Raw genomic sequence first — 22,877 nt, forward strand, 5'->3', positions numbered from 1 at the left:
GATCAATAAACCTAGCGATCAAAGTCGCAATTAACCCACTGCGCTAACACAAACAGCCAAGCCAGCAGAAACAAACAAAGCCTTCATGTCACCTAAAGCGTTTATTTTTGCAGATTTCCACCTCGGCCATGGAGACCTCCAGCGCTTGTCAGCTTCTGTAAGCAGTGTAAGAAGAGAGGAATGCAGGGCCACAGGGATGGCTGGCTGCCTGTCCGTGCTTCTGTGCCAGGCCAATAGCTTATTGTTTGTGGTGGCATTTGGGTGAGATCTAGCCTCTGTTGTCAGGAAGCATCACAGTTAGATGCCTTTCTCACAGACATCAGGGAGCATAGCTGCTTCCTGAGGTTGCAGGGGAAACTTAATTGTTGTAAATCCATGCAAAACAACACACATCTGCACAGTGTCATGTTAAGATACACACATTAATCATGTTAATTTACAGGGAAAAAGTATTTACACTGTTTTTAAACTATTTACGATCACACTCACTATTCCAAACGTGTTTTTGGACAGGTTTGAATGCAGGAGGATATGCAGAAGACGGGGGAGCAGAAGGTTAACAGTGGGTGGGATATCCAGAGAGATCGGATGAGGGCTGGCTGGGTGGGGGTTGTGCTCTGTGGACCTTCCGTTCATCTGAACGGCCACTAAGGAAACAAAGTGTCCCATCTGGTGCAGGAACAGGAAGATTACATTTGGAGAGGTATCAGGTTTTTAAAAACAAAGGGATGTGTTTTCCGTTTGCTGCCGATCTCTCCACTGAGATTTTTCAGCTCCAGAGTTGCAAATGTTTTCACCCGGGATGCTCGGAGGGTGTTTCTAATTTCCTTTCCTCTATCTCTTGGTGATTTCCTGTGTGAGTGCAGATTGTGCAGTAGGGAAAATAACGGAAAGTGTGTCAGTACGTGCAAGTTAAAGTTTGTGTTTGCTTGACATTTTGTTCTTATTTTGCTCTATAGAAAAGTGATCTTGGTCTTGGTTTTAAATTCAGTAGGCTCTGTTAAGACTGGTTCTGTTCAAAAGGTTAATAAACGGAACTTCATACAGAGAAAGACAATCTCACATACATGTAGCACTTGGGCCCATTTACGCAATGAAGACATTTTTTAAAGCATGCTCCACCGTTCTGTCCATTTTATACTCCGTGAATATGAGTACAATGTACAATTTCATTTAGCAGACTCTTTTGTCCAAAGCGACGCACATCTGAGAGTAGTCTTTTGTTGTTAAGCTATGATGAAATTCCATATTTAGTCCTAGTATAGTCTTATTTCAGGTCAGACAGGCAGGTCATATGGTCCTTTATCAACTGCACTCTCAGCTGAACTTGCTCTTCAGATGGATATGCTGTCCACCATTTAAGTCATTCTTCTGTCATTTTCTGGGGAGGTTTTACCAATCCTCAGAGCCTCCTGTGGTTATATATGCCATTTCCACATGGCCCCAGCTTAAGTGTGTTTGGACCTAAACTTCTTTTCCATTAGAACCTGCTCTGCTGGATCCAGATAAACCATCCTCACAAAAACTCAAGGGAGAAGTGCTACACAAGACAGATCATACATTCCAAAAGCTGTTTCGAAGAGGAGGAGCTGAGGGACATATTTTTGGGGGCATAAAGATTGAAAGATTTGAAACAAGGTCCACAAATGTGGCTGGATCTATACAGAACTATGTAATGTGATGCAGAGGGATAAGAGTGACAAAATAGACCCCCAAAAAAGTCTTTAGGAATCCTACCATTCAATCACAGTACTTTTTAAATGGGCATGTTTAAGTTCTTTGAAAATTACTGGCTTTTTTCACGTCTCTTTTTTAGTAGTATTGATTAACTCCTGACAGCATAAAGTGTCTTCCTGATCCATAATCCAGATTGAATTAGAAGCTGAGTGAAAGTGTAGATCTTGTTTAATAAAAGGCCAAGGAGGAAGGGTTCATGGTGTAAGTCTTAGGATAAGCAATGGTCACCTTCTAAATACTCAACCACTCAAAACCCACTGGTACCCTCACTCTTTGGGGCCATGGGGTATTTTACTGAATCCTTGGTTTGTCAGTGTGCATACTTAGACTTACATACAGCCAAATAGCACCAGTCTATTATTCTACATGATATCCAGATTGCTATATTATTTTCAGCTAGTACTGCCTTATCCCTTACTATCTCCAAATGAGCCAGCCAGATAACATGGTTTATTTTCTCTTAATACGAGGTTACGAGGTACGTAAAGAAGAGGGGAAGAAATTCAAATTCAGCTTAAGAAGTACCAACACATACACACAATCTTTGCTCATCTCTGACTTTAGGCCAGAGAGCAGTGTCCTACTCTGTATAAATCATATTGAAGGGAGGTCTCCCTGCAGTGTAGCTTTTAGATGTGTTTCGTGGGGATTTCCCCCTCAGTATGAAGTGAAATGAAGAAGGAGAAGAAAGGTTGCAGCATCAAGCTTGTCTGAACTAGCTCAACAACCAGTGGTAGTACAGAAAGACATAACCCTATAGTTTCTACAGTGTTGAATAACTGAGTTCATTGCTGTTACAGGTACCATCCTTCAAAGAAGGTTGTTAGCACTGGTCTAAGTATCAAAAGGGACATTACAAAGAGCTGGTGTGGGGGGTTGTTAATTCAGGTGTTTTGGGTTAAGGCCAATGTTTGTTTTCTTTTTCATTCCAAGTTTAAATTGGCTCTTTTTTCAATGAGTTATGGCTTTAGTTAAGGATTATATGATCTGTGATTTTGTGTTCAGGTTCTGGCACTATAATCATGAAGATGCACCTATGGTATGTGTATGTAGGTATGTGCTTTTCAAAATCTAAGTATGTAATTTGAGCATGTTTTTAGAGTTAAAGCCCAGCACGTGCGGCCTCATAAAGAGCTTACTGGCTTCAATATTTTTTCTCATGGAGATTTCCTGATGAAAATTGTTTCCGCCGTTTTAGAAGTATATTAATAGAACATGCTGCGGGGGATAAACTCAGCACCTGAATTCACACGCATTGTCCCTCATTTTTTCCTTCTGAACAATGTGTCATGAGAGACAGTCGGTAGACTTTAATTTAAATATTAATCTCAACTAGTTAGTTAAATAGTTAGTCCATAGTTAAATGAATTGCACTTATGTAGCACTTTTCTAATCTTCTGACCACTCAAAGCCCTTTAAACTACTGCCAAAATCACCATTTCACACACACACAATCATGCACTGATGGCTGAAGCTGCAATGCAAAGTGCCATGTTGTCTATCAGGATCTAATCTAATCTCATCCACGCACGTATGCAATGATCACCATGCTTTCAGGAGGAATTTGGGGTTCATTGTCTTGCCCAAAGACATTTACGTATGTGAACTGCAGCCGAGGATCAAACCTCCAAACTTCCAGTTGGGGATGACACGCTCAACCTCAGATCCACAGCCACTGTACACACATACACACTCTCAAAAGTGCTTTGCAACCCTGTGCTGCATGTATTGTTTGTTGTACTTGAGTCATTTCCAGAAGCCGTGTATTTTTCATTTTTTACTGCAGTTGTATTCCCCAGTACCCTGAACCCCATAGAAGGTAGGGTTGTGTAACAGATATTCCACACCCCAATTACACTCCTGGCTCTCCTATATTATTTCTGCCCATTTCTGTTTTTAAATGCATTTTACTATTTTCCTTTTGCTACACTTGGAAATCCTTTCCAAGGGTCTACCCTTACAGGAAAATAAAGTCACTATCCTGTTATGGTTAAAATTGTAGCACTGTACATGGCTTGTAAGAACAGCAACATGCTGCCATGTGGCTCTTTGCCTTCCAAGTATGTGACAGATCAAGCTGAGTTTAAGGTCAGCCTGGCATACCTGTCATTTTCCCTGTCCTGTCACAGGACATTGTGCATGCCTTCTCTCTTTAACACACACAAACCTGGCATGTACTTCAGCTCGCAGTAGAGGGACATTGTCACACAGGCTAACTGCTTCTACTTCTGTGTTTATTGGCCTGTTACAAAGCTGTTATACACAATTGTGTAAAGTAGCAAAAATGACCCTGCATAGCCTCAACTGAACTTTTGCTTCTATTGATGTGACGGGAAACACACACATGCACTCACTTTCAGAGAACATGCCTCCTTCCATAAGCACCCATTCATAATACTGGACACCCTCTACTCCTGCTCCTGCTCCTGCTCCTCTACTCCTCCTGAGAGGGACAAAACACCGGTCTCTATCTCTGTTGTTTACTCTACCACTCTAAACTGCCTCTGCTAGGTAAGTGCTCATGACATGACATGCCAGCTCCCCAAAAAGTGAAGCCCAAACCTCTCCATCACCCCCTGGGGGAGCGGCTGTTAGATTAGGGTTTAGGGAGTGCTTGATTTGACATGCAGCAGAGTTTTCTACAGGCGGAGCATGCATTTTAAACATCAATATCACCGTCAATCGTATTTGATTAATTCACCTCAGAGTAATTCTCTATTCAGCAGTGCCAGTACCTTTTCTTGCCCTTTATAACCCCTTTTCTCTTTGTTTGAATACTCTGTGTCTTTGTTCTTGTGTTTGTGCCTGTGGTCTCATATTTGACTCAAAGCTCAAACATGAGGCCATCGTAGGGGAGCCTTGGCGAAGTTGCAAGGTTAACTTGGGTGACCTGCTGTGAGCTAAAACCTGGCAAACAGTTGGGAGTGAGGGATGGCAGTGGGTTCTTAGGGTTATGAGTTCACTGTCCTAGAGGGGTAACAGAACTGCGAAACCAAATATGGACATGTAGAATATCTTCAATATGTTTGATCGGTATTAAGTAAATCTCACCATGAATGGTTGCCATGAGGTTTTTAATACACTGTCTTTGATCAGTGGTTTGCTGTGGCTGAGACAGCAGAAGAGTTTCTGATGCAAAGGATCATAACAGTGATCATGAATATTTTCCAGTAGCAGTTATGTTGAACATTCCTTTTTTCTGATTCTCATGCTGACAGAGGACCAGCTTTTCATTGCCCTCATGTTAAAAAAAAAAACGTTATGCTAGCCTAATGTAACAATGGACCATGGTTCTATCCCCAGCTCCTCCACTGCGTAAATAGAAGTTGTAATGTGGGTGAAGAACCCCCAAATAATGCAAGAAAGGGCTTGGGCTGAACTATGTGCTGAGTGTTTTAGAAGGGTATGGTTTTTTTTAAACACAACAAGAGATGGGCAACACCAAAACATGTGTGTATTCTTTTCGGGAGAATCTTTTTCAATTAGACGTCACATCCTTGTAAATTTTGGCTAATCTTGCTTTATTCTTATATAAGTTCACGTTGAATGAGACCGTGCAGCGCACAAATAGAAGAGGTGTGTACCCTTTTGAGTGCACCTTCCCATATTTCATCAGACCTCACCAGGAGCTTATTAAACATCCCTAATCATATTCTATTTATTTAAAGGATAACTTTGGGATTTTTCAACCTAGACCCTATTTTCCCATGTGTTTGTGTGTAAGTGACTAGTGGAGACAACGATTATTGAAATCGATCCAGTATTCAGGGAGGGAGCACCGGCCGGCAGCTGCGAGATAAGATACAATGTAACTAAAGGTGGCACGGGGCATACGCCAATATACAGCCACTAAAAGCGCTTGTTTTTGCTACTGACAGACTCAGATTGTTATAATAAGTGTCTGACAACACTGTGGCAGCCTTGCGACTTTACCTTATGCTCTCTGTTGTTGTCTGTAACCAAGTCTCGCTCACGGAGAAGCCCCGAAGTTATCCTTTAAGTAAGAAATTATTGTGCAGTCTTGGCATACGTGCTCTGATCTTACTTGTTTACCAAATTTATATTGGGTACAATTTAAGTCAGTAACTGTGTTGCCTTCTGGAGTAAAACATGTATAAATGGACTGTAGTTTGTTCATGCACTTTCTGCTCCAGCAGACTTTAGTGTGAGTTAATCCAGATCCTGGCAAGATATTCAACAGTTAAGGTTATTTCTTCTTTTTCTAGACCATTGTTTTCCTTGTTCTCTTTGCTATAATCCATCTTCATCTTCAACTGCGTGATTTGCCAGTGTGAATTACAACATATTGTTTATGTGTAGTTTGTGGCACAAATTAATTGCCACCAAAAGTAATGAAGAGGAGAAAAAGGCTGATTAAAGATTAGTTTTGCATCAACTTCATTTAATACAGACAGGCTATTTTCTTTTCCATTACATAGGCCCTTTGAAGCATATTGAGCCGTTTTGCTATAGTGTAAACCTTCAGAAACATTGCTATGCCCAGTGGATGCCATTCAATTGTTCAAAGTTTTCCTCTGTTCCTCTGTTGTCATCTGTGAAATATTATCTGATTATTTTTAGCATTTTACTGTGTGATGTGGCAAGTCCGTAGCTACTTTACACTTGACATCATCTTTGGTTTTGCGTTACCATGGGGAACGACAGCAAAGCATTATATAGTCATAAGCAAACACCATCAGGGGGTATTACATTATTCTTTATTGTACACACTCACACATGCAATGATGGTGGTAATGTATGCTTTAGGTGCCATTTCTTTGTGCCTTGCTTTAGTACAAGAAGATTTCTGAATACATCTGCTTGTGGCACAAACTACTCTTAATACCACAAAAGTCTCCTTCATTTGCTAAAAACGTCTCTCTTAATGTACAACCCACGTGTCCATCCCACAAATGCCAAGTAAAAAAAGATTACTAGAAAGTAAAATGTGAAGTTGCATCTGTCTTTTCAAACCTGACAGACCAGGTTTCTTTAGTATTTAAAGCTGAACTTTAGAGCTCATTATCTTTCAATGATTATGTATAAACAGTGGATATATGATTACATATTTATTCAACCATCACACAGAGTATGGGAGCTAAAATAATGAAGGTATCTGTAGTGGGTAATTTGCAGTTGATCTGTATGTAATATAGCTGTGCTCTGAAATGACCTAATATAAAAAGCAAATGTCTAAGTGTGTATAAGATCTTCCTTTTATTTGTAATGGTTGAACTTTGTATGTTTGTATGTTTAACTCTGATAGTATAGGCTAAAGCTTACACATATTAATTATACATATTTTCAGAGAAATACATGCCTTGAATAACCTTGAATAACAAGACTACAGTCAATTAATGAAGAATTAATCAATGACAAATTAGGAAATGCCATTGTAGAAAATTATTAAACAAACATTCGATGGCAACAGCTTTTTGAATGTGAAAATGTCTTTGTTTTTCTACTTCTGGTAACTTGTTTAAAGCACATTTACAGTGAGGGTAGCTGAAGCCATATTATCAAAAGCATTAACTACCATTGCTCCTGGGTTTTCCTATGTCCTTATGTCCTTCATACTGAAAACACCCCTTCATTGAGTATCAGCCCATGGCATTGTTCAGCACATTCTTTTCTGTTGTAAAAGAGCCCAAGCTGAAAAAGATGTAATGTGTTATCATGTGAAATATTGCGTATAACTAAACCAAAAGGTCCAGCAGGAGAGCATTAGCCTCAGGCAGTGAGCTCAGGGTGCAGACCAGAGTCACAGTGTTAAACCCAGCGGTTTCCGTGTGTCTGCCTGCTTTACAGCTTAACTCTGCTAAGATCTGCAGCAGACCAGGCAGTGTCAATGGATTTTCTTCCTGCGTGTCGGCACTTAAAAAGGCCAAAGCTTTATATGTCAGTGTGCAAAAGTGTTCCAATTTCAAACTACTCTTTGAAGAGTAATCAAAAGGGGAAGCGGCGTGAGATGGATGTGTAACCATATCTGTCCCTCGGTCTCTTTCTCTCCATCTCTCAGTTTCTGCCATTCTCGTTCTCCCTCTCAACTCTCATCAAAGCTGGGAGAAATGGCCTCCATGTACTGGCCTGTCCGAGGCATTCTAACCTTTGTGTGTGTGATATTAGCTGAAGGCTGTGCAAGTGTTTATGCAGTATATTTCAGTAGAGGGTACATTTTTGTGTGGGTGCTTCTGTGTACATATGTTGCACATCAAACATGTTAAAGAATAACTGTTCTTATTTGCCAATTATTAAACTGAACAACTCTTTTTGAAAATGTTTTTGACAATCTAGTTTTTTGGTAAAATGGGAAACCGATATGGCTTGTACACCTACTGGTTACTTACCGGTTGGCTTGTAAATCTTTCTACTATGGTGAACAGAAATATTTGTGACTATCTGTGTGTGTGTGTTTTGAACTTTTCTTAAAAAATGATCGAAATTCTACATGGTCCTTGTTTCAGACAAATGCGATGTCACACTGGTGTCAAATGGGCATTCAAAGTCAAACTGTTATAATGGAGTAAAGCAGTGCCCCTTAAGCACTTTGCACACAGGAAGCTCACTGGGAATCCCATATGGTTTGGAAGCAGGTTTGTGGACAGTGATCCAGTTACATGGACTTGATTGACATGAGTTAATTTGAACTTCATTTTTCTCTCCCCTCTCAAGATGGAGCTGCAGTCGTGCTGTGTGTTCCTGCCTAATGACAGCCTCGCCTCTCCAAGCACCATCATCTCTGGTGACATTCCTGGCACAGTCCGTAGCTGGTACCACAACCAGGTCTCCATGCCTGGGACTCTTGTAGTCTGCCTGCCTCAGATCAGTGTCCTCAGTGCTGGGCACAAGTACATGGAACCACTACAGGAGCTCCCCTTTGTGGTCTCCAAGCCCATTTTGGATGAAGGTAGGTTTCATTACTGTATCTTATGAAAACAAAACTTTGATTAGAATGAATGAATTGCTGGGAGAAGATAATTTATCCAGATAAAGAGTAAAAACACTGAATTACCTTGTGTCAACAAGATTGATCTGAAAGAATAAAACAAAATGTTACACTTTTAAAAACGACAATGGAAATGAGCTCATAGGTCAAACATGGGAGTCTTGAAAATAAATTTCAATGAGTGGGATAAACCTAATTAGCTTATATTGAACATTTTTCTGCTTTTATTAATAATTTAAATAAATGTGTTTGTAAAAGTAATAGTCTGCATTGTGCTGATTCATCATCATTATGCCCTTTTCAACACTTAGTAAACCTTTGACCCACTACAACTCATTTACCATGACAAAAGACAAACAAACTTAAGTAACGGACATTTAGAGACAGATCTTGCACATGTGGTGAGCACACCTGGTAAAGTTGACATAAGCAATACTCAGACGGGTGAGCAATCTTTTCTCTTCAGAAGAAAAAAAGGGGGGCATCGTCCTTTTTTCTCTCTCAGCTCTTCAATGACATCATCATTGTGCTTACACATTTCAAAAATAGGGGAGAAAGAAAAATGACAGGCAAAGCAGTGATGTGTCACTTCTCTGTACGATGGTTCTACTAGGTTACAAGTTCAAGCCCTCCTTGTGTGGCTTCTTGTGTCAGTAGTTTTAAAATATAGCCTAATGTTTTACAGTGTTTTGATAGGATGCTCTGCTTCATTAAGTAGAAAGAGAGGGAATACTACTCCTTAGTATTTCGTAATGTATTCCATGGAGCTTTCTCATCCCATGAACAGTAATTGGCATTGTCTTGTTTTTATAATAACCTTTGCCGACTTATCCTTCTGATATTTCAACCTGTTGCATTTCTTTGTCCTTTTTCCAAATCACTCTTGCATTTACTTTCTTTGGATGTTCTCTCATCCTCTGTGCTCCTCTCTCATCCTTCATGCTCCTCTCATCCTCTGCTAATTGAACCATCTATTGATACATGAAAGGTTAACATAGTGTATATATTTATAATTATAGTAATATCATTATTATTGTATTTTGTCCTCGCACTTTGCATCTGTTTACCCTTTTCCTTTACTTTGGGCTTTATTGGCAGGAATGTAACAGTAAAATGCCAGTTTATAAGCATCATATAGTTATACAATAGCATTTAAATAATTTCTATCTTAATAAATTAGTAAATAATAAATATGCTTAACAAATATACAATGAATAACTTACTACCTTTATCTTAAAAGATATCTTTGTTGCAATTTTCATCCACTTGCCCACATTTTTTATGTGACCTTATTTTTCATGTCTTCAACCAGGTGATGCTTTCCCGTGGACGGTAAGCCTGAGTCAGTTCAGTGTGTATACATTGCTTGGACAGCAGCAAAGTCTGAGCCTGTTGGAACCTATGGGCTGCACATCCACACTGGCTGTCACATCCCATAAGCTGCAGAGCTGTTCTGAAGGACGACACTCCTTTGTAGTTTGCCTCCATGTTGATCTGCAGCCCATCCACGTCAAGTGCTCCAACCCTCAGGTTAGTCAGAAAGTCCCAAATCTCTTAAAGTAGTCTTCAGATTTCTATGCATACTTCCCTTTACTGAAATATGAACAGTTGAACCCTGGCAGGAAGATCCTTGTTTTATGATTTTCTGATATAGATTAACTCCCATAAACAAACTGCCTACCCAGTATAATTTTCATGAAAATGAACATCTAAACAAAAGAGTGTTGCTTTGCTTGTTTTGGTCAAACATTTTGAGGTCTGAATGAAGGAGGGTAGGGAATTGCAAGACTCATCATCATTGTTTTACAGTGTGTAATTATATTTTACTGAGAGCATGATGAATTTAGACAGATTGGAAATGGAACATGTCTCCCGGTAAGATCCCTGCTTTGTTTTTCATTGTGCTGTAATCAGATTTATATGTACCATTACATTTTTTTTTTCACAATTGAACTAGTTTTATTGAATTAGGTTCCCCTGTAAACATTTATTTGGGGCAACCTTTTGAGCGGTCGCAATGTTAATTGTCTCCGACCACAATGATGAGCCACGGTGATATTAGGGGCAATTTTTACCAGAAACAAATGAAAGACCTTAATCTGTTAGTGTTGAACGTTTCCAAAAGATGAGGAGTGCTGGTTGTTTATTGAGAGAACATTTCTTTTGTTCCTTCTTCTCTGTTCTCCTTTTAAAAGGGAGTGCCTGTGTCTAGCAAGGCTTGAGAGGCTTATTGCGATTATATGATGAGTCATTATTCGTTTTTTGATCAAATGAAAACAAACCTTTTTTCTTCTTCTTTCATCACAATCCCTTCACTCTCTCATCCCATCTGTTCACCTCCTCTTGCTTTCTTTCCCTTTTCTGTTAATTTTTGACTCAAGGGGGGCTATACGCTAAAACTGTACCATTCCATGCAGCTCTCTAAGAACTGCTGCCAGAATAACCCCAACCTCGACAGAACAAAAGAGACCTCATACTAGTAACTCCTCATTCTAATTAGCATTGGCATGGTAGTGCTACGCAGTGACTGAACAATAAATACCACCAACATAGTAAGGGAAAACTAATGGGTGTACAGGACAGGAGGAGTTTGGGGGTAGGATTTACAACTACCATTTTAAAATCAATCAAGTCCACAAATACAATCAAAGAGTTCTTAATGTCTTCTGGTAACTCGCATGAATAGGCAAGTGTCTGAATGGATTTTTGGAGTTTTGTTATTCATTAGGATGCAACTGCAGCTAGACTGAAAGACAGGCAACTGTTTTTGAAACGATAAGAAACAGTAGTGTGAGAGATATGCGGACCAGGCCGCGCTCTGTTGCATGCTCACACATGCAAACATTATGTGTGTGTATAAAAAGGAACAAACAGAAGTCAATCAGCTTTGATGGATGTTTCCAACACATGTTTGTTTGATTGCAATTCAGAACACCCAAGGTTAACTGTCACATTATGGAACAGAGCAGTACAAAGTCACACATACACACACAACTGTGCCTGTCAGGCCAACTCAGTTATCAGAGTGAAGATAATTATTTTGTTGTTTGAATATAGTCACAGTTATCTTGTATAATCATATGCTGATTTACACACATCACCCAGATCACATCACACACATTGGTCCGACTTTCCACGACACCACCAAACCCGACTGGACATGTCAAACTTGAACAACTCCATCCGACAGAGTGTCGGCACACGCTGACCCGGAAGTTGGTGTTGGTTGGTACAGAATTTCAGTGAACACATGCACACACACACAAGCACACTCATATGGTGTTATTTGTACACATCTACACTCAGCTACCACATACTCAACAAAGTGTTGTTTCGGTATAAACTGCTCACTGATAAAGGCTCATGAACGCTCACTGTCTTCATACTCTCTGGTCTTTCATCTGTGAGTTTTTATTAATGACTGTGGAAGCCTCTGTTCAGTCTCCATGTTGTACTACTGCAGCCTAGCAAACCTCCTGATCTGCCAATGACAGTTCTTTGGAGAACCCAGGCCTCCAAATGTTCTGCTTACTTCCCGAACTCATGAAATGTATGTATGAAAAGTATTTTGAGCTCATGTAAGCGTGCAAATGTGCGTGTCTTTGTTTGTTTTTGTGTGTCCTTGACTGTGTTTTAGTGTGTGTGTGTGTGTTTTAGTGTGTGTGTGCGTGTGCGTGTGTGTGCGTGTGTGTGTGTGTGCGTGTGCGTGTGCGTGCACGTGCGTGTGTGTGTGTGTGGCAAAATCTGCGGACCCGCCTGACAGCTGAGCTGAACCAACTGGTACTTCATTTCTCACTTATCAGGGATATTTTTAGTAGGAAGAAGATAAAGGCCAAAATAAATGGTGGGTGGGGATTAAATATGAAGACAAAGGATGATAGGTAGTGGATGATAGGTATTTGTTTACAGAAAAATGTAATAAAACCCTATAGTCTGCTAAAAAGAAGATCACGTAATAAGCCTTTATCATAGCCATTGTTTTACCTCTCTTCCTCTGTTTCTCGGACTGAGCGCTGCAGTAGGCCTTGTTGTGCTCGGTTGGACTAACAGGTCCCGGACTGTTAGAGAACAGAGGGTGGAGCCGTACCTCTCCTCGGCAGTCGGCAGTGCATATTGGTTGGGAATGGCAGACAGCTGTTGGCCCTGTCCCTGGACAGCTGCTGGATCGGCGTTAGCAGCTCTTCCTGGACATGTTTAAAATGGCCCAGCTGAAATGTATTGTGCTGCCTTTCATTTGATTTATGCTTATTTATGGAAGTCTTCCCTGTAATATGTGTGCTAACAGGCGAGCATGTGTGTGTGTGAGAGAGCAATAGCTAGTAAAACTGTGTTTGGAGTAGAGAAAGCTTTTTGTGTGTGTGCTCATGTGTCACTGAGCACATGTGCTCACTTCTGGTTTTGAGGGTGGTGGTAGGTGTAAAAAGGGGTTGCTTTTCTCCATTTCTTTTCCATTCTCTTTTCTCTCCAGCACTCTGAGTGAATGCATGAATAACTGAAAGAAGCACATCTCATTCCCCTGATTTCAACTAATGTTTTCCACTCTTGTTTTTGGCTTTGTTGTTGTTTAAAGCCAGGCCTCTTTCATGTGAACACATGATAAATAGTGGAGAACACTTGATGCTTAGCCTTCAATTTTTCCTTACTGTGGTAAGTTTTTCTGGGGAAATTGATGACACAACTTAACTTTCCTCTGTGGGTGTTTCCCTGGGAGTTCTGTTGTTATGGATAACATTTTTTTTTTACAGTGGAGCACGTGTATGAGCATGCTGTGCCATTCAAATAATCAGACATCAAATAGAAATATGTTCACATAGGTATTACATCACTTCTGTGAGATGAGGCCTCTCGAAAGGACAAGTACAACGTTTATAAGATTGCTCTCCAAGAATGAAAGAAATGGTAAATGGTAAATGGACTGTACTTATATAGCGCTTTTCTAGTCTTTGCGACCACTCAAAGCTGCTTTTACACTACATATCACATTCACCCATTCACACACTGATGGCAGAGGCTGCTACGTAAAGTGCCCAACTGTCAATCAGATAACACATTCATACCCGTTGGCTATGCCACCGGGAGCAATTTGGGGTTCAGTGTCTTGCCCAAGGACACTTCGACATGTAGCCTGACGGAGCTGGGGATCGAACCTCTGACCTTCCGATTGAAAGACGACTGACTCTACCACTGAGCCACAGCCGCCCCAAGTAATAGGAATTAGTAGTCCATTTCTTGCTAAGATTTCCTCCTTGTCTTTCCTTCTCTCTCAACTTTAACTTGGTTAAGTGTCACATAACTACAAAGCTGCCAAGCCAAATCAGGATAATTGCCTTAAAAGCCAAAACTACATGACAACTCCCCTGTGCATTTGTTTGAGTTTGAACTTGGCAAAAATACATTTGAATCTGGTTTCAAATTTGAATTCTTCTTGTGGTGTGTAACGTTTATCTTTTAAGGAACTCATTTGGTACAATGGAATTAATGTATTGAAAGTGTATTCAGCTGTGGCCCCATGGTAAATTTGTGTGCACAGATATGTGTCTACTGTGTGTATATTGTGAAAGACCACTCCATGTGAGCATAGGTACAAATGAAAATGAAATAGATTCATTGACATCCTGTATAATGCTAATTTATACATTAGAGTGCATAAGTAGAGTCGGTCGTCCTTCAATCAGAAGGTCGGAGGTTCGGTCCCCAGCTCCCTCAGGCTACATGTCGAAGTGTCCTTGGGCAAGACACTGAACCCCAAATTGCTCCCAGTGGCATAGCCAATGGGTATGAATGTAACTGATTGACAGTTGGGCACTTTACGTAGCAGCCTCTGCCATCAGTGTATGAATGTGTGTGTGAATTGTCGAATGTGATATGTAGTGTAAAAGCAGCTTTGAGTGGTCGCAAAGACTAGAAAAGCGCTATATAAGTACAGTCCATTTGCCATTGCAACTTAAAGCTTGTTGTTTTACTCTTCTTCTCTGCTTCTGTCAATCTCCAGGTTCAGCTATTGTATGAGCTTCTTCTCAGCTGGAGCTCTACGTGGGCCCGCCTCCAGAGGAGTGGCATCTTGCGTCAGACCTCCAACATCCCAGAACCTGCATGTGCTGCTCTGTCCTCCCCAGTGCGCAGCAGTGCTGGCACAGCCCTACCAGACACCAGCACCTGTAGTCCATCAGCAGACTTTGGCTCCCCCACTGAGGTTTGTTTTTCAGAAACAGCTACAATTTATACTTTCTACATTCAGTTCAGTGTTTTTTTTTTGTTTTTTTTAAGATTATTTTTTTTAACTGTATTAATAGTACAGTGGAGAGTGACAGGAAATATGAGAAAGAGAGAAGGTCATAGAGGCCATGTAAGGCCATAGAGGCCCCTGACAGCCCACTTGTTAAGGTTTACCTAAGTACAAACACCGATGTGTTTAGTCCCCTGGCAGGGTGGCAATTGAACAAGAATGAAGGAGCTGTTTTGATAAGTCTCAGTGGTTGTGGTAGCAGTCTCTCCACATCCAGGCGACTACCCATCCTCCACCTCAGTCTTCTATACTTCAACTACATCCCAGTGATTGTATATATAGATGGACGACGCGTCTCCATCTGCTCTCATTGTACGAAATTGATGCCAAAATAGCCCCTGTGACAGGCTGCCATCTTGCGATGGTGACGTCATTTGGAGCCAGAGTTGCGCACTAGAGATCGGTGGGTCGAGGGATATTTCTAGTAGGAAGAAGATAAAGCCACTTCCGCTAACCAAAAACCAAAAACACACTTGAATTAGCAAAAAAACAGCAAGGCAACAGCAGAGCAGCTTCTTTGTGTTGGTCTGAGGTTAACGTTAACGTTCACGGATATGGAAACTTCAATGACTGTAGTGATTGTTTTAGTTACGTCGGCAGGAGCTGTATTTGTCAACAGAGCTGTCAATCATCCTTTTGACAGCATCAGGTAACTAATTAAAAATAAACTTGTCAGAAAAATGAACACTTGGACGTAAATCAGCCTGAGAAAAATGTATGGCATGTCCCATCTGTTAACATGGAGGAGGCGGGCTTTATGACCTATACTGCAGCCAGTCAGCAGGGGGCGCCCAAAATGTTTTGGCTTCACTTTTAGGGAGCTGTCATGTCGTCCATCTTTTTATACAGTCTATGCTAGATCCATGCAACATTTCCAAAACCCTCAGCCCTACAGCTCCTTTCCAGCCATTTCACCACCTGACCTTTAGCACCAAATGTTTTACCTCAACATAGTCTAAAAAAAACCGCTTACCTTATTAAAGATTAACCATCTCTTGCTGCAAAGTAAACAACAAAGATCCCACAAAGTTTACCAGCATGAGCTCTAGCAATAATTACCTCTTGTAACACTGAGTCTCACTATGATATTTCAGTTTAATAATACAGTATTTTAGGATTTTATGAACTGGTGTCAGAACATGATGAAATAATGTTCATCATGTTCAATGTTCATCAATAAAGTTCATGATAAGTTCCTTTAATGTGTTCAGTTATGACTCGGAATTTTGTATTATTTCTCTTCATAGTTCCCCTCCTTCACTTCTCCTCTACATCTGTTTTCAACCCACCTGTCTCAATCATTATCTTAGTCTCTTCTTTCTATCACCAAATTCATCCTTTGTTCCCCCTAGACTTTTCTCCATACTTGCACCTCCATTACAACATTCTTTTTCTGTTCTTCTTTTATTATCTGCCCTTCCCTCCATTTTTCTTTGACACTTCACAGCCTGCTGTTGTCTTCCAATGTTTTGGTCTCTCTGATGAGCAAAGACAAACTCTGCAAAGAAAATAAACCTGGATCCTCAACCCGTTTATAGTGCGGAGGCCCAGAAATTAGACTGTATATTCTATAACTTGGCTTGTGGAGGTGTGGGAAAATAGCTCTCTTTTAGAATGAGTGTGTTAGGGGCCCCAATCTTACAGTTCAAGAAGTGGGCCGATCCTACCTCTTCCAACACTAAATATCAATTTTCCTACACTTCAAAAAATCCTGAACATTGGCTTTAATTTGGAAGTTATTTGTGATCTCATCTTTATTTCTGCTTCTTTTTCTAATAGGGTCACTTTTTATGTCTCATCTGCTTTAAAAACAGAATATGAATGTGCATGTCATGTCATGCCCTAAATTTCATGTTTCTCAGTAATTTTCTTTAAAATGCATGACAGCGGTAAGACATTTTGAACGGCCAGTTGAGAGACGCCTTCTCTTGACAGCTCTCTTTCTTATTTTAGGTTTTCCAGCTATGCATTTCAGAGTTCTTAAAGTCTAGTATTTGGACAAGTCAGATGCAAAATATTTATTTTATTGTATGTATTTTTTCTTACTTGAAGCCAATCACATTTGGAAAGATACCTGAATTGAAAGTCCCAAAATTGTATTAGTTGTGTGACTCTATGTCAGTCTGTTTATAATTTCTGACCACGGTAAAAGTAGTGTGTAAGTGACTGAGAGTATTTTAGTGACAGCAGCGGTTTTGGCTGGGAAGCAGGAGCAGTCGGGTGTCCGATGCTCCGGCATAACCACGCTACAGTACACAGTGGTCTGAGCTTCCCACAGCGCCAGTGGCTGGCTCCTGTTTCCACACATGACATAACAGAGCCTAATCCTACTGACTGGCCAGAACTGTAAACTAAACAGTCCTAACCACACACACACACACACACACACACACACACACACATACAAGTGCTATGTTTTGACTCCTCCACAACGATATTTAGTCGCTAAATGGTAGTTGACAATGGAATAACTGTCATTGAGACTCATTGAACACCTTTACTTCCTTGCTCATATCACTCTCAGGGGGTTTTGCGGCATTGCTGTTCATATGTTCAGTATTTATTTAACAATTTTGAGGTTTGACACTGTATATGATGTTATATACTTACTATGCTATATAGTATATATTTGACAGAATGTAGGGCTGTATTTCATTTCTGCAGGGTTGTCAGTGCCCTCCATCCTAAGTCTTGTATTTTTAAACCATTCCTTTGTTGTTTTTTCAGATACGTGTTAAATCTTACTTAAAGACCAACCTAAACAGATATGTTGAGTTTTTTTTTATTCTGAGAGCTAATGCTTTCAGTGGAGCACAGGCATGTCATCAGTTTCTCTTGGTTCCCACACTCTGTATTGTTGAATCTATTGTTAAATTTTAATCCTTAATTTATTTATATAATTATCATCTGTACATATTGAGCTCTGCTGTCAGCCATCCTCCACTGTGGGATTAAATTTAATTTGCAAATTAGCATTGGGCCCTCATCCTTCCCTCCATCTGTGGACCAGGGACATAGTTTCCTCATCTGGATCCTCTTTAAGACACTGTAATCAGTCCAGCAGCTGTGGGGTTTGTAATTCAAATGGTTGATAACCTCCTCACCAACCACAGCCAGGCTTGATAACCATGACACAATCTGTCATTACCACACTGGGATGCGAGGAGCTGTGGAAAAAAGTGAAACTGCAATGAAAGAGCTGCAAATTGCCATATTGTTTGTATGCAGGCTTTTCACTTTCCGAGTCAGCCACACAGATACATATTTGCAAAACAGATTTAACCAGTGAGTCAGAGAGAAATAAAAAATTATCCAGAGTACTGTCATCCTTTTTGCCTTGCCAAACCCCCAGTAATGAGATGAGAGCTCACAGAGGACAGCCCCCTCCGCCGCATCCTGCTTTTCTCTCCAACTCACCCCCACCTCCACCCCCACCTCCGGTCTTCACTTCCCAGTCCCTCCCAGGCTGCAAGATGTGTGTGTCCTGGCACACTTAAGGGAAAGCAGGCCATGTTGGTGCTGGTGGCTTATTTTGGGGTTAACCCCAGTGACAGCTCTGCACAATGGTCCTTTCCCCTCAGCTTGAGGAAGAGTTCTGTTCACCAGACCCTGATCTCATCTACAACCCAAAAGGCTCAAGACTTGCTGGTGGTTGCTTTGTTATGGCTACATGCACAGCAACAACACTTTCAAACGTACATGTCGTTTGCAAAACACATGGCTGGATAGAAAATCAAGCAGTTGCAAAACAAGCATCAGGATTTGAGGTTAAATTTGATATTGCTCTGTATATTCTTTAATACAATGCATTATTTGTTTTGTTCTGATCGTATGTTGTTTCTGCTAACTGACTGACTGTTACATGCTAATGGATCATTGAAATTGACACTAAAGGACATTTCTCTGCAGTTAACAGTTATAGATTTATAAAAAAAAAAGTAAATGTTGTGCTAACTTTTCTCATTCTGTCTTAACTTTCACTGTGGAAGTGTGAAGTTTGGCCTCAAATCAGGGTTCGTTAGCTTCTTACCATCCTGCTTCATAAGAATTCTGTTGTGGCTCTATAGGGTGACTCAGTGCCTGCTGGAGATGACAGTCAGTTTGCTGACACTGTGACTCTGGAGCAGAAAACTAACAACATTGGTGGCACCAGCGGGAAGGTCAGCCTTTGGATGCAGTGGATGTTACCCAAGATCACAGTTAAACTCTTTGCTCCCGACCCAACCACCAAAAAGACAGGTACATCAACCCTAACATAATCCTCACTGCTAGTTTTCATACATAATTGAGTAAGTGAGAAAAGTAACGTGATAAGCACTGTGCTCCATGTTCATGGAAGCAGCAACAGAAGTTTCAGTGGAGTAATTTAAGATGTACAACTGGGTGGATAGCAGTCACAGTGATAGTCACTGTATAAACAGAAAATGTCTTATTTGTTAGTAAGTTAAAGTTGATATTTGATGAATCTGTGCTCAAGACAATAGAGAAGACTTACAGTTAAGTGTAAATAACGACTAGTCTTAAGGCAAATGTGTGAATGACTGCAGGAAGTTGTTTTTACAGTCTTGCTGTATCAACACTTAAAGTGATCTACTGACGACTCTTTCTTCATTCAAATGTTGAGCACTTGGAAGGAAAAGACAAAGAACGAGGGATGAAGAGAAAAGACAAATAAATAAATGGGTGATACATCCTAAGTGAACTGCCTCTTGTACCCCTGAGATTTACTGGGGGCGATGAAGGCTAGATTTACCTTTAATTGGTGGCTGTAATATTTTGCATCTGCCAACCAGATCACACAGCTTATGGTCTTTAATGGTGGAAATGGAATGTTTTGGAGGACCTCACAGAGATGGTTTAACTTAGAGACATCCTAAAAAGGCATTACTGTGGATTTGGGCTTAATGTTTGCCATCTGAGTTGGGAGAGACACACTCACTGGATTTTCTTTGAGCAACACATTAAACATGTTAATGAAACATGTTAATGAAAACAATGCAATATATCAAATGCCTAAAATCACAAGTACATTCTTGGATATAAGTAAGCCACAGATATGACTGCTGATAATCTGCTATGATGTAATCTGTTTTTCAACTGCAAAGGAAATAAGAGTCTTGTCTTTCCAAAGAAATGGAAAAACAGCCATTCCAGACATACTGGTTCTTTGGTATAATGATATGCTGTTATGTGTCCGAAGAATAGAGGTAGAAATTCAAGCATGAGTCTCTAGAGGCTCTGCTAAAGGCACAAATCACTGGTGCACTTTCCTTCTTTTAAAATTGAACCTCTAAGACGAAGAGTTTCCAATACTCTAAGAGGGAGGGTTTAGAAAGCTCATGCATCAATATCAACACAGCATTTGGAGTATAAATTCTTCTTGGTCTTGTAATCACCACCAGGCAACAGTACAACAACAACCATAGTTTCACACGCGTGATGTCCATTTTTCCCAAGCCAGCCTGTGATTGTGGGACTTTTTCTGTGGAAACAATGAGAGAATAAACAGTCAAACTCACCGGCTCGGTTCAGTAGAAAGTTAATAAGCGTTTCTCTAAAGCTTACTCACTTTGCCTACAGTGGTTGGGTTAGCACACACACATACACACATACACTTATAAGGTTTATAAGGTTGTAAAAATGTTCGATAATGGATAGTTTTCGATACCACATGTTTCAAACCAGTTCACTCTTCTTTATTTTTACGTTCCATAGTACCGAAAGGTACCTATGCTTTGAAAAAAAACTAATCTATGATCAGTTTCCAACACAATCTGCCGCGAGAGAGAGCGAGCAAGCTGTGGAGTCACATAGGGACAAAGTGGAGACAGCGAGCGCCATTAGTGAAAAGAAAGCAGTAAAACAGAAAAATAAGACATCATTTCTGATTGTTTGTCTGATAAAAAGAAAAAGATTACAGTTTTTGGCACTAAAGAGATCTTTATTGTTGCTGTGGTATCGAAACAGGTATCGAGTATCATTTTTGTTTGCTAGTATTGTATCTAAGTTTAAAATTCTGGTATCATGACAACCCTATCTCATTATGACATCTTATTCAGACTTGCCTTTTATTTTTTTTGTTAAATTCTAGTGTGTATCTGTTATTCAATTTGTCATGTATATGTCTTTGGGTGCCTGCATGCTTGTGTGTACATAATCAGTTTAAAAACACACTATGTGCATTGTGCAGGATTTGACCACAGCAGTTGAAGTGTAACCAAAAGCAAGACTGGGACAGGGTTAGTGCAATGCTTGTCGCACAGCATCTTAATACAGAAACAGAGTTGGAAAACTTTGTGGTGTTACATCTAATGTTGTTGATATACAATGAAGTTGCTTACATAAATATTTTATATATGTTATTCACTCCATTTTTGTAAAATGTGAATGTGATTTTCTTTTTTTTGTGCATCTGCCAGAGATCTGTGTCATCAGTGAACTAGAAGACCTGAGTGCCTCAGTAGATGTGCAGGATGTTTATACAAAGATCAAATGTAAAGTCGGCAGCTTCAACATCGACCACTACAGATGCAGGTAGAGTACACCTTGTGCATGTTCACATATACAGTATATATTCATGAAGGATTATGTTCATATTTAAGTCAGCAAGCAGTAATGAAATAGCAGCAGAGTGAGGACAGTCTGTCTATCCACCAGATCACCCTGGCTCTCAAAGTCACAGGGACTAACCACACACTTACACACACACTTTACCACCAAAACCACTACCACTGTCTGTTCCCACTTCCACTCGTGTGATTTTTTTTAATTATCACCTAAGCCTCAGTTGGCTCTGGGCTGGCCCAACTCTTACTTATAAAGCAGCGGAGTTCAGTCCGTCACTCCAATTCCTTTAGCCTGTGATGTATAAATCACTTCACAGAAACATTAACACGTTGTGGAAAGAGGAAAACCACTGGTAAATGTTCCCCTGCATTTTTATCATTATCTCTCCCAACATCAAGTTCCAATCAAAATGGGGTCATTTAGGTCTGAATTTATTATTTACACATACTGTAGATTCTTGAAACTGAAGCTGAGACAATAGTTTTTTCCTGCCTTTTCCCATCGATTTAAGACCGACCTCTTTATCATATCCAAATCCTTACTTTTTTAATGTATGTCTTGCTCCTTGGCTTTAACACATGCCTCTGTGATGAAGTCAGAAGATCTTAGTGCGTGCTGTGTACGTGTCTGAGGTCTTGCTCTGTTGGGAAGAGACCACTTAGCAAGGGGCAATTCACCCTGTCTCTGCTGAAGAGATAATGAAACAGGGATCTATTACTATCCAGCATGTTGCATCCAGCCGACCAGAGCGTGCGTGTGTGTGTGTGTGTGTGTGTGTGTGTGTGTGTGTGTGTGTGTGTGTGTGTGTGTGTGTGTGTGTGTGTGTGTGTGTGTGTGTGTGTGTGTGTGTGTGTGCGTGCGTGCGTGCGTGCGTGCGTGCGTGCGTGCGTGCGTGCGTGCGTGCGTGTGTGAGTGTGTGTGTGTGTTTATAGGAGTAGTCCTATAAGTGCCTCCTTCACTAAACAAGCCAGACAGTAAGGAGATTGACCTTTATTGGGCCCTGTGCCGATATTGAACTCCATTTATAGGAATCCTAAGGCATCCAAAAGGCAACTGGACTCGGTTGAAGTTCTTGAAGACGTTTCACCTAAACTGTCTGGTGGACGGAGCTAGAAACTATTCTATAAACTTAAACGTCAACCAAGTCCAGTTGCCTTTTGGATTAATCTTACAATTACCATGACCTGGATGACTGAGAACCTTCACAGACATCTATAGGAATCAGTGCTATTACCCAGAATGATATAATAGACATTGCTTTTTATCTGCCAGATTTTACTTTCACTTTAGGCATCTTTGAGGCATTTCATGTAATTACACCTCAGAGAAGGCAGGGTGAAC

At 40.4% G+C, this 22,877-nt stretch overlaps 1 protein-coding gene across 4 annotated transcripts in view; it reads left to right on the forward strand.

The window, feature by feature from the left end:
* Positions 1-22,877, forward strand: part of LOC138583631 (intermembrane lipid transfer protein VPS13B-like) — a 320,195-nt gene that overhangs the window by 150,262 nt on the left and 147,056 nt on the right. For all 4 annotated transcript variants that reach the window (XM_069655550.1, XM_069655552.1, XM_069655554.1 and 1 more), the window contains exons 23-27: positions 8,410-8,644; positions 9,996-10,213; positions 14,676-14,876; positions 19,037-19,208; positions 21,389-21,503. In XM_069655550.1, the coding sequence (XP_069511651.1) occupies positions 8,410-8,644; positions 9,996-10,213; positions 14,676-14,876; positions 19,037-19,208; positions 21,389-21,503 (941 nt within the window). The remainder of the gene's footprint in view (positions 1-8,409; positions 8,645-9,995; positions 10,214-14,675; positions 14,877-19,036; positions 19,209-21,388; positions 21,504-22,877) is intronic.

Source organism: Semicossyphus pulcher, unplaced genomic scaffold, assembly GCF_022749685.1.
Source record: "Semicossyphus pulcher isolate SPU_LCO1_2020_fin unplaced genomic scaffold, fSemPul1.0.p SCAF_9, whole genome shotgun sequence".
In the NCBI taxonomy this organism is placed as follows: Eukaryota; Metazoa; Chordata; class Actinopteri; order Labriformes; family Labridae; genus Semicossyphus; species Semicossyphus pulcher.